General features: G+C 46.4%; 1 protein-coding gene across 4 annotated transcripts in view; it reads right to left on the bottom strand.

Moving 5' to 3' along the window:
• Window positions 1–12,146, bottom strand: part of SMURF1 (SMAD specific E3 ubiquitin protein ligase 1) — a 46,002-nt gene extending 33,856 nt beyond the window's left edge. For all 4 annotated transcript variants that reach the window (XM_032198040.1, XM_032198041.1, XM_032198042.1 and 1 more), the window contains exon 1: window positions 11,949–12,146. In XM_032198040.1, coding sequence (XP_032053931.1) covers window positions 11,949–12,003 — 55 coding nt within the window. In that variant the 5' untranslated portion in view covers window positions 12,004–12,146. The remainder of the gene's footprint in view (window positions 1–11,948) is intronic.
• Between the last annotated feature and the right edge of the window lie 715 nt (window positions 12,147–12,861).

Raw genomic sequence — 12,861 nt, 5'->3', positions numbered from 1 at the left:
ACACATGGAGCCAGCCGCTTCAGTCAAAGCCGAAGAAGTTTGCTTTCCATTTTAAATTGATTAAATAGATTCAATACATTAAATTTTGCATGGGTGGTTAGCAGTGCTAATATTCTAGATAAAACGAAACGCTCTGCAAGGAATATTAGGGCGAGCTCTCAGCAGATGTATTACTTGCTCTCAAAGTAATTTAGTATAACAGAGGCCTGACAATTTCACTGAACACGATTACAAAAACCAGCTCTTCACAGTTCGACACAGAAGCTCCCAGAAGTACCTATTTCTTCACTGTGTACTCAGCACAGGGAACGCACTTGAAGACAAGCAAAGGCTTTGTGGGAGCTGTGGAATAACACTTTATTTTTTTTTATTAAGAAGGTGATTCCCATTTATCAAAGAGCCGAGATATTAAATGTGAGCCTTTATTTCCATTCCTATCGCTGAGGCGGCTCGCACACCTAGCAATCTGATATTGTCCGAGCTCCGGATGACAAACGGCTAGACAGAACCAAAAGAGAGCAAAATTTAATAAACAATTTTCATAAGCGAAAAGCCTATAAACAACGTTTCCCTCCTTACTAAAATAAGCTACGTGGCGTTAATTTGAAGTGATAGCACTGTTCTTTTAATTAAAAAATGCCAGTAGGAGGCTGATGCATTGTGTGCTGCTGTAAGCGACAGGCTCGCAGGATGCAGATGAATCTTTGGGTAAGGAATTACCGCGCAATTTCATCTGGGTTGAGAAGCAAAACGAAATCCCTACGTGAAACCAGAAGCAGACAAGGTGTTACCAGTGGTGATTGATAAAGTCTTCTGGATGTTTCCCTCAGAGCATGATGTGACTTTCTGGGCAACAAACAAAACCCCCAAAAGACAACAGCCCGCTTGCTCCAGTTGCTGGATTACGAGCTAAATGCATGAAGTGCGACTCGTTACAGGTTTGTGGCTCACCTCGGAGCTCCTCTTCCATTTCCATCCCTGCAGACCCAAGACCACTGCCTTTTGGTGAGACAGGGACCGAGTCCTGCACCCTGCCCGCAGCTCAGGTGGGTGAGGGAGAAGAGAAGTGATTGTGCCCAGCCCCACATCTTCAGCGGGCGTGGAGACTGTATATTGAGCATCTCTGCCCTTACCAAATTTGACTGAAATCGGATGAAGACCCCCAAATTATTTAGAGAATGACAGGTGTGATCCCCTTTTCAGCCTGGTTATTTATTTTTTTCAGTCTGGAAAGAAGCTTGTCTTCTCCGTTTATCCATCAGCCTGATGGTCAACTAAGGCAGTGCCTCCAAGATCCACGGACAGCTCAGCATGCCAGGTTTCACTGCTGATTTGCAAAACCTCCAGAAGCCTAGAAAACTGATTAATATCAGCTTTCTGATCTAGCACAAGTCCCTGCAAAACTATTTGCCAGATCCTTTTCCCCCTGGCCTTTTAAAATAATTCCACCACTTCGGAAGGGGTTGGCAGCCACGACCAGGACCTTCTGCATGTCTATGCTATGATTCTGTGATCGCTGCTATCATTAAAAAAAGAGGAAAAAAGCTCTACATAGGCATCTGGAAGCATGGCTGTCTTAACAACTGGCAGCTGCTTTGCCTGGTAGACCCGCCGCAGTAAGGAAACATCAGAGAAACAAGCAGGGCATTTTGTTTTTCCTTGGTACAGAGGCTATCCAGGAGAAGTCAGTTTATCTAAAGGTTTCCAGTGTATTTACTCACCAGTCCTGCAATGACTATTTCAATCACGTTTACACTACCAGCAGCATCTCAAGCATCACAGATTAATCTGATTCCTTCTGGTGCTTCAAAGTCTGTTTTCTCTCTGCACACTTGTACAATTTACATCCTAAAGCAATGACAAAAATAAATACAAAGGAAACCTGGTACTATTTTTCAGCTGGGCTTTATTTCCTTTTTTTTTCCCCCTTCTATCAAAAAATAGTTCTCATCTACGCTCTAGTTCAATTTGGAAGCAGCACAGGCGGACTTGATAAGCATCCTGCGAAGGAAATGCTTTGAATTGCAGACTACTTACAGCACATTTTCCCAAGCAACTTTTTATAAATCCCATTTGATGGGCGGTTTGCTAATTTCCATTGAAGTTTATCAAAACATTATTTGTAGACAAGTCAAATTACTTCTGTGATTGAACAACAACAACAATGAAAAAAAATCTCTTGTGCCTGCCAGTCCAAGCCAGGCTGCTGGATTACGCAGGAGCATTATTTATCCTGTTACCAGACAGCCCTTTCTAACTCTGAGAAGGTATTTAATTTTGAACGAGAGAACACACCACAAAAAAGCACCCATTTACGCGTTTCTTTTGTTTGCCTGAGTCTTGTACAAGACCAGGTAAAAGCACTGCTAATAAGGCCTGGTGACAGCACAATTATTGGGACTTATTATGCTCCCCTGAGTAGATCTAAAGGCTGCACGCTCGTGACAGTCTGTCTGGCTGACTGACTCTCCTACCTGTGCCGGTTTATCAGGCTGCAACAGACCCATCTAATTAATATATATTGAGAAAAAAAAAGTCTATTAACATTCAATCCCCTAGAAATCTTGGAAAGGAGGAATAAGAGGTGTAGGTGCTCCTATAATGTCATATTAACTTTAGATATAGCGTGGCATATTTTCGATAGCTATTGCACAATCTGTGAAGTCAAATCTTACAAAGGCAGCCGGACATTTAATCCTGTAGCCTGTGCTTTTGCATTAGCAAATTAACATTAGACTATTTAACGAATCACGGGCACGTTTTCAAACCCAAATTTAACTTGGTTACATCGCACAGCTACCCAAGTTGAACACAGTCATTAAAGAGTAGGTTTATAATTTGCACTCTTTTCCTGAATCCGATGTGTTCACTGTTGGGAGGACCACGCTGTGTTCCACACACTCGTTAGCACCTACCAGCTCTGTAACTTCACTTACACCTTCAAGCGTATCTCATCTGCATTTCAGCACTCATCTGTAAAACGGGGAACCCAACGGAAGCATTTTCAGTCTTTGGTCAAAATATTTCAGGAATAGGTTAAATACGTCACCAGATCACAGCATCAAAACTCTTTGCACAGACAAAAAAAAAAGCTGAGAGATAAAAAGAGAAAAATTAGATACACAAATTCAAAGCCCCCAAAGAAAAAAAGCCTGAATTTTATTTTATTTTTTTTTTTTTTTGCCACCAAGCTGGTTCTGTTCTCTCCGATCTGTTATTTCATAGGGTATTTTCAGACACATGAAGTCTGAACATGCCCATCATAGCTTGATCATTACCTGTCCGCAGACAATTTTAAGGAAGTCACAAAAGATACTGCTTGTAATTCCTACTGCTATAGTAATGCTGAAATAAATATCATTTCAAGAGCCCAGAAAATTCAAGTTATTCTTTCAATGGCTGATATATCTTTAGCTGACATTCACCTGCTCAGTCCAGAGCTCAAAGTTTACCAAATCTAATGGATTTCCTCCCCATTAATGCTAGAAGTTCCCAAGAAGTCTTGTTCATCAACTAGGTATCCATTAACTAGACTTACACTTGTAGAGTATGACACCTCTGACTTCTCATTTTAAAGATAAGTCTAAAGTTAAGTCTAAGTTTAAAGTGAAGGTCCCACATCCTTATAAAAATGTCCACATGTTAAACAAAGCTAAACACATCAGCTGTAAGAATCAAGAACAAAGCTTCCACTGCAAATAAATCAATGGCTGCAGTCTGAATCGAATTGAAATTCCTCACTTTTCTAAATTCTGCACTTGTGAAGCTGAAAAAAATGTTAAAGCAACAGCACAATCCATGTACTCAGTTAATTTTCATGTGCAGTCTTGCAGTCTGGGCTTCTTTTTTTTTTTTTTTTTGCTTATGCTCATCAGTAAAATGAAGCATATGCATTTCAAAAGATGTTTCCTTTTTAAGAAACTTGTTGAGCTGTACACCTGCATACTACAAGATGCAAACACATTGACCACAGGGACTAAATTTCCGGCTGTAATGCCCACTTTACATCGAGGATGCGACACAGGCCACATTCAGGGTTCAAGGAAGAAAATACAGGACCACAGAAAAGAGCTCGGAGTGATGTTAGCAGCCGCCTTGAATTCAAAATAAACGCAAAGGCAACTATCTGAAACAATTTTTTACCTTTGCTTTAAGGAGGAAGAAGCCCAATGGAGAACTTTCAATATAGTGTCCTGGAAATTAGGAAGGTTCATTAGGAGAATAGATTTTCTCTAACACACGCAAATCTAATTATGAAGTAAACAAGAGATGGAAACTTTAAATTGATATGAATCTATGCAGTTTTTTAGTCTAGTGTTTAGAGGGAATAGGCAGGTTTTTATGGAAGACTAAAATGCAAACATATGAAAAGGTCAAAGAAAATGCTGTTCCTTCACTCACACACACGAAGTCATTTTATTCCAAATAATAAAGTGTACCAAGACAGCCCTCATCAACTCGAGGGGGAAAAAAAGGCATCTTATTGAAAATGATTCTTTACTTACTACGGGTTAACAGCAAAAGCAAAAATTACTGCAAGATCGGATAATGCCAGGCTACCCGTGAAAGTGAGAGAAAGAAGTGTTGTTATTGTCTTCAGCAGGGCTTCCTCATAATCCAGGGGGGAAGAAGCATCCACCATTCAAAAGGAAAAAAACAAGCACCGTGGCCAGAACTGAGCATCAGCGAGGAAATCCAGGGCCACGTAGTATTCCTGGAGTATCCTAGTGGTCAATACTACTTGGAGTTAAAAGCATGGTTTAGTGCTGCCCTTTATTCTTAAACGAGCTGTAGCAGGAGCTTAAGTGACAACCGGGAAACAAAGCATCAGGCGGAAAGCTCTTACAAACACCTGCTTCCACAGGATTTCTCACCGTTTCTGGGTGATTTAGGATTAGGGCTGCGTCCCCACGGCACAGCCGAGGCAGGGGGCTGGTGCTCACCGAGCCCTGATGCTGCTGCAGAGGCTCCTCGGCCGCCTGCCATCGCCTTCAGCTGCAGCGGAGGTGAGCACAGCTGGCCCGGGAGCGGCGTGCAGCGCCGCGCGGTCGCTGGGGGGATTGTGCATTATTTTAGCATTACTCCCAGACAATAAGGGATTGTTTCGCCCGCAAACAGATGAACAAGCCTCCCATTTAAATACTTTCGGGTAAATTGTATTAGTATGCATAATAGTGTCCATATCCTCTAAAAAAAAAAAAAAAAAAAGAGGGGAAAAAAAGGATTTTTTCAGGGGGGAGGGGAGAGCAAAGCCCGCTCTGCCAGCGTTATCCATCGACGCTGTGAATTGGGTAGCCTTGGGGATTTTTTGCCTGCTGTGCTTAGTGTCCTTGACAACAAGCCAGTTTGAATTTTGGCCTTTAACTTGACAAAAATGACTTACTGAAGAGGAAGGCATCAAGCTATTACAGCCCTGTGGAGAGATTCTTTCTAAAACAGCATGCGAGCTTATTTTGCCAATTCAACTCGAGTATCGTCAAATTTATCATCCTGCTCCAATATCCCCAAATATTCCCAATGCAGATGCCAGTTCTTAAGAGAATATGCAGAAGAAAAACTTAAACATTTTTGCTCTGTCCTCTCATTGCATTTGAAGACTTTCACAAGGAAAGAGAGAGCTGGAAAACCCTGAGAAATGCGCCCAGGGATCCCCTTTGAAAAATTACTGGTTTCCGTTCAAATAAACGGGAAATGAAGCTTATAAACATTTTTTGGTAGCATCTTAACCTGCTACTGACCTACTGACTGGTCTTTAGCAAACATACACACAGGTTTCTTCTCCTATTACATTAATATTTATCTCATCTTTCATAAATTGATATATACCAATAGGCAAGCTCCAGCAAAGCTTGCTGCACGGTTTAAATCACTGTTGTCCCTCTGTCTCCCGTTTTCCTCTCCCAAATTGACCTCCCCCTACCAGAAGACAACACACGCTCACACCTCAGCTTTCCAAAGTCCAGCACCTTGCCTTAAATTCTTGAGACTCACAGCGAGAAGCTGGACTTGCACGTACGCAGGTGAAGCATGAGCACAGGTTTTCTTCCACCAGTTCTCTCGTGGTGGGTGACAAATTTCTGGCAACGGGGGGCAGCGGGCTAGCAAGGAGATAACATCTTAAGGTAACATCATCACCTGAGAGCAGCGCCGCTTCCCCACCACCAGCAGGAACATGTTTGGTCCTAACTAAGTGTGTGTTTTCCTTTGGGCTTTCTAAGGGCTACACTTGAGACCTCGGCACATACCCCAAAACATAAAGAGACCCACGGCAGGAGAAACGACAGGGTGGCTGCCAACAAAGATCTCGAGAGTTCTGGTCTCACTGATGTTTTCCTGCCCCCAACACCCTGAGCTGTTGGTAGAGGGGAGAACAAACCACCTGCAGTAATGGGGCCATTCAGCCTTGGTTCCACTCCAGGAGAATAAATCAGCAGCGGTTTTCGGTTCCCAAATGCAAATTACCAAAAGCACTAATACAGATAAAAGCTTTCAATGATCCTGCAGAATCATGGGCCTCTTCCACAACAACATTTTGACCGGTTCCAGAGGAATCATCATGGGGAAAAAAAATAAATAAACCAAGAAAAAAATAATTCCTAACTTAGGGAAAAAAAATGGCAGATAGAACAGTCTCTTCCAGACTTTTTTTTTTTTAATATTTTCTTCACTCAAGTCTTAAATGAGCTGCTCTGAAGTGTACATACCCAAGCTTCACACGCCTACCACACTGATGTAACCTTACCTTCTCCAAACCAATCCTCCCTCTCACGCTATTTTGACCAACGTGGCCCAAAAGAACAAGGCAGCCGGGCGAGTATTTAAGTCTGGAACCATAAATAGTAGCAAGTAATCTAACCAGATTAATCCAACTTTAAGCACGTCGACTGGACTTGCTTAAAAGTTGGGCAGCAATCCAGACAAACCTCCGAAACTCCGGCTGCCAACAGGCACACGTGGTGTTTCTGCACAGCTCCTCTTCGCCCTGTGAGCCACCAACCACCGTGGGCTCGCTCAGATTTACCTGCAAGGGCACTTCCAGCAGCTTCTCGGTCGCCGTTAGGAAGAATTCAGGTACCAGCTCGCAAAATCCCAGGGTAAAACCGGCTTCCTCGCAGGGGAATTGCTGTACAACCCTGGAATGCTCAATTTTGCAACCCGGAGAAAACGTGAGGCTACAGAATTGTATAACATGATGCAGCCATTTAAGGAAGTGGAGGAGAAAGCTGCTCGCAGACTGGTGGCTAGCAGGGAATTAGAAAGAAATCATTAAGGAACTGCAGAGCGACATCCCAAATTACATCTCTTTATATGAAGACATTCAGTTGGAGAAAATAAAGTTTCGAGTCGGGAATAAAGTAGTTATTGTTTCTACTTTCCCTGCCTGAGGGGAATATTCAAGCAAACTCCTTTTGGAGATTTAATTTACTTCCACCAGGACAATGGTGCTGGCACGGCTCTGGCTTACTGGGAGGAAGACAAAAGGAGGCTCGCTACCCACCAGCCTGCCCGGAGGAAAAGGCAGCTCGTTGGATTCCCACTCCAGCAGCCCGAAGCTGCCAGCTGGCCGGCTGCAAAGGCTGCTCCCCAGACTTCCCCCCATGAAAGCAAGATGAGTAGTAGTATTTTTTCTTTAAGTCCCCCCAGTTACATGCCCTAAGCCTCTTGGCCGTCCCCATCAAAGGGCCTCTGAGCAGCCCCACGTTTATCTTCACAAAAAGGCCAGTACTCCACGGTGCAGACAGGAATGGAGGTGGGAGGTTGAGCGCCTTGCTCAGCAGGGCTCAGGACTCAGCTCCATCCAGCGCCCCAAGCACCAGCACATCGAGCACCCCGCTCCCAAACACGTGAAGAAAACCAAGCAACGGGACAGATTGCAACATCCTCCCGGACTGCTAGGCAAAAATCAGTTTGGAGCTACTAAACTGCTGCTTCCCGTTGTGCTCCCCGTTGTAGGATTTTAAATCCCAAATGCAGGGATGACCAACCTGCCATTTCAGCCTTCCCTTGCACTAGCACCAACACCATCAGCTGCAAGAGCTCTTTCTAATGTAAAAGAAACTAAAAGTACAGGCAGCCCATGAGGGATGTACTGCTGCTGATCCCGACGTGGATGCTCTTCATTGCTGACCACAGGACAGAAAACTGCCCAGGCCGTCGGTATCAGCGCTGCTATCGATCAGCCCGGTAACTCTGCTGCAGCGATCAATACTACATTAGTCCCGAAATGGAAGCTTTTGGGACACGTTTTAACATATGCCTTCAGAGCAATCCGAAACGGATGTACGAAAGAGACGTAATATTTTAGTTGCTACCAGAAATCACTGTGCTCTTTAACGGGTTCCTTAAATTACAAATGGATATCTCCAAATTGACCTAAAGCCGCCCATCTAGAAGCAACAAACCGCTCGTGCTTTGCAAATGGGACTTCCCTAAACCGTGCTGACTACAGGGAACCGAAAGTGGTGTCCAGGCTCCTTATCTGCGCCACCTCTTCCCTCGTTCCCTTTCTTTGCCACTGCTGAGCACCAAAACCTTTCCTGCAGCGATCCAACGCGTCGCCTACACGCCCCCGCAGCTCGCACAAACCACCCACTTCCACACCAGCTTTGTCATTCCTCCCTGGCTCTTCCGACACCAGAATTTCCTTTCTCTCACGTACACCCTCCCTCCCAAACCTCCACCAAGGCGATGACAAACAGCGGGCCGGCCACTTCCTAGACCAGGTCTGGGACGAGGGACGCCTCCGCTGAACACTCAGAGCTGACTATTTATATTCTGTTCCACCAACTGCTGCTCTTCTGGGAAAGAAACTGCTTTTGCCATCAGCTCTCGACACGCCATCTATGTGTTTTCATGGGCTCTGACTTACACATGAGCCCCTCTCCCCTTCCTGCTCCATGTCTGAAGCCATCCGTAACGGCTGAACCAATTCTTTTTCCTTCCCAATGTTTCCTCAGTTCCTCTGCACTCCCCGGAGGCAGCCAGCTTTCCACACCTCAGCCGAGACACCGCTGAAAAAGCCGGTAGCGACCAAGTCAGAATCCAACCTCCAGCTTTTTTTTTTTTTTGGGTACAGCAGTTGCACGTTGAGTCCACTTCACAATTTTTCCAATTCCGTCTGCAACTTCCATCCGCAGGCTACCTGGACTAGGAGTGTCTCTGATAGCAGCACAATGAGACTGCAGTTTTCACGAGCACTTCTGCGTGATAGAACAGTATGAGTAAGAAGCGTGTAAGCCCTGGAGTTGATAAACCCTCAGGAACTTCCCCAGGGAGCGACTGCAGCAGCAAACAAAGGTTTTAGAGGAGCACATCAGTTAAAGAAGGGATAGACACGTGCTCCACAAAGGCGCCTTCATCTGTGGGTCACGTTCCTCCCTGACCCAGAAGATCCCAGGTGGACTCTTCAAGCACTACATCATTTTATCATTTCCATCCCTTTTTTGAGACATCCATCCCTGTTACACTACCCTGGTGGCAGCACAAATACAAAAAGATCACGGACTTAGCGCCAAGTTTTACCTTCCTTTGCCTTGAACTGCTCCAAGTGGCAAGAGACAAGGCCACAAATACCTTTGGCTCCTGCATCACCAGTAGAGGTGGTGAAGCTCCAGTGGAAGTAAGAGAAACTTCGCACGTGCTTTTGGAAAAACTGAGATACGACAAGAGAGCAGCGCATTTGTGATCCACAGGACACCAATCGTTTGAATCTGTCACCCAAGTTAGTCGCTGTTGGGTTTTGCTGCTGCTTCCTCCTTTCTAACAGGAAGCATTATTTGCCATTTTACCTCCTTACAATCCTCGTCGGGGTAGGACCGACACCACTCTGTATAAGCACAAAGACCGCTTCTGAAAATAACCACAGGATCCAGAACTTTTAGATAGATTCACACAAATAAAACACTCCCAACACCCCAGTCATACGAATACATTTCCAATATGCAAGAAAACGAAGACAAAGCACGAAGGATCTGACTCCCGTTCACTCCCCAAAGTACCGCTCACAGGCGCCTTCAGACTAAGTGCTATTTACACAGCTATTTTCGGTAGCGCAAACCAAATTGTTTCTAATCACAGGAAACACAATGCAAGGAGTAAATCATAACGGAAGGAGCCCTCGGTTTGATTTCATTCCACTCCAATCTCCCAATAGCAAAACAGGGGAGAAAAAGCCACTCCAGCTACAACTGTTTGGAACAGGTAAGTCAGCACGCTGGCCTCCAGCGAAGCCAAGAATACGTTTCCTAATGATCCTAAAGGGAAATCTCTCCCAAAGCAATTTATTTTGTGATTAAATACAGCATTTTTTTCACACTACGCAGGTCGCATGCTTATGAAATACAGGAATGTTTGAGCAAGCAGATTTCTTTAATTATTAAAAAAAAAAAGATACGAGTGAGAAAATCCACCAAGTTGCTCAATAAAGTAAAACTTCAGCCCCTTCCAATAAACATTCTCAGCTAGGAGAGAAGAATTGTGCATGCTAAAAGGAAAAGAGCACTTTGAAGCAGCGTTCGCTCTTCAAAATTAAACCCAACAGCTTCTATCTGTTATTTAAATGATATCCTCCTGCTCAGAAGGGCTATGACCGCAGCATAAGTTACTCAACTCCCAACATTTTTATTGACTGACTTGCATAAAAATAAGCCACATTAATGACAGATCCGACATTTAGTATCCATCGCCACACAACTCGTTTCAGATCAAACATCAGCCATCCACCCTCAAAATATTTTCAGCCTTCTCGTGTCCAAAAGGACTTTCGGATTTACATTTCCCTCACCAACTTCAGCCTTCTGAAGCACGAGCGGTGCAGAACCAGAGAACTGATTAAAAGAAAAAAGGGATTTTTTGAAGAGACGCTCCTGCCTGATTGCAGCATCTGCCAGGGGCACGTTACCCTGTCCCTGAAGTTCACCTAGTGCCATTTTCTCATTATTTGGCCACCTTCTATGCTCCTGCAGCCTCTTTAAAATTAAACCCAACAGCTTCTATCAACCCTGTGAAGATCAATGCCGGTGGCCGAGCGCTTCCTTCACACCCAGAGATCTCCAAGCATCCACCTGTTGCCTTTGAAAGGCCGGATGGGGCCTTATTTATTAATAATTCACCCCGCAGCCTGAAGAAGCAGACGCTGTGCCCCTTTTCCGTTTAAGCTGCAGCCTGGGCACCAACTGGAGCAGCTTGTGGAAGATTTAATCCAGACCTTTTGAGGGTGCAACAGAAATTGGCTTATCCGTGCGTGCACGCGCGCCCCGACACTCGGAGGAGCCGCTTCTCGTCACCCTGAGCTCGGGGAAAGGAACTTCAGAAGTTGAACGCGTCACATTGGAAAAGGCAATCGAGTCGTGGGGAATGGTAAGAATAAAAAAAGAATGCAGATAAAAAAAAAGGATAAACAGCAAAAAAAAAAAAAAAAAAGAAAAAAAGGGGGAAGATGCTAAAAGCAATGAAACGGGTATTTTCTCAGGAGAAAGATCAATGGGGTTGTCTTCGGCAGCAAAAGGGGAAGGTAAATGGTTTAAGTAAATCAAAGTGAGGTAAATTATGAAAGGAAAAGCTTTCCTAAAAGTCAGGGAAGGCCAAAATCTGAGGGAGCCGGGGGCTGAAGCAGCCCGTGGGCTGTGTTGGGGGGGGGGGGAGGTAACAACGTGCCACGAGGGGAGGAAAAAAAAATGAAAATCAACAGAAATAACTTCAAAATACAGAACCTCCGCAGGGCCCCGGGGGTGGGAGAAGGGGTTTTAAAGGGATAAAAGTTGCGGAGAGGTGGCTGGGGCCCGGCTACCGCCGAAGCCGGCCCACGGCGGCCCGGTCAACCCTCCCCTCACGCCCAGGGGGCCGGGGAGGGGGCGAGGGGAGCTGAGGGGAGCTCGCCGTGAGGGGAGGGTTGATGGGGCCGAGGGTTTTGCGGGTTTAGGGGAGTCCCCGGGCCGCGGCCCCGTTACCTGTGAGGCGGATCTTGATGCTGGAGCCGTTCCGCCGCGTCCCGGGGTTCGACATCGCGCCCAGATCAACCGGCGGCCCCGCGCAACCCCATGCGGGCCTTGCCTAAGCCCCCACCGAGCGCTCCGGGAGCCTTTCTCCGCCGTTACCGCGGAGCCAAACGCGGAACCGGATCCGCTCCCCTCAGCCGCCGCCGCCGCCCGCCCGCCTCAGCCCGACCCGGCCCGGCCGCCGAGAGGGCGCTGGAGCCGCCCCCGCCCCGCCCTGCGCCCGCCGGAGGGGGCGTGACGTCAGCGCGCACAGCGTGGCGGCCGCGCGGCGCCGCCATCTTGGGAAGGTCGCAGGGTGGTGGTGGTGGGGAGGGGGGGGGAAGCCACACTCGGAGGGAGGGGGGAGCGCCCCCTGGCGAGGTGTGGGGGGGATTTGGAGGGGAAAATGGGCAGAAATGGGAGAATGGCGCACGAATTAGCGGTAAGGGTAGAGGGAAGGGCCTCAAGTTACACCGGGGGGTGTTCAGGTTGGAAATGAGGAGGTATTTCTTCTCAAAATGAGCAGTAAGGCATTGGGACAGGTCACCTAGGGTGGTGGTGGGGTCACTGGGGGTGTTCAAGGACAGGGTTTAGGTGACATCGTTGATACCAGATGATCTTGGGGGTCTTTTTGAACCCTAATGAGTCTAGGATTTGAGTCTAGGATTTTAGGCTGGCACAGTGGGTGTATAGGGACACTGTGAGTGCATGGCAGGGGTACAGGGTGGTGCTTACCCACCCCATCCCACCCAGAGCAGGAGTCAAAAATCCCCCCCACAGCCCATACCCCAGGATAAAGTAAAGGAGAGGGGCTCTAATTAACACAGCCAACCTCATCCAGGAGCAGGGGGAAGGCACTGACCCCACAAGATGGTGGCCATGGCCT

Source organism: Aythya fuligula, chromosome 15 (genome assembly GCF_009819795.1).
Source record: "Aythya fuligula isolate bAytFul2 chromosome 15, bAytFul2.pri, whole genome shotgun sequence".
Classification (NCBI taxonomy): Eukaryota; Metazoa; Chordata; class Aves; order Anseriformes; family Anatidae; genus Aythya; species Aythya fuligula.
The sequence above is the reverse complement of the archived record's forward strand: the minus strand, read 5'-3'. Positions and strand labels throughout refer to the sequence as shown.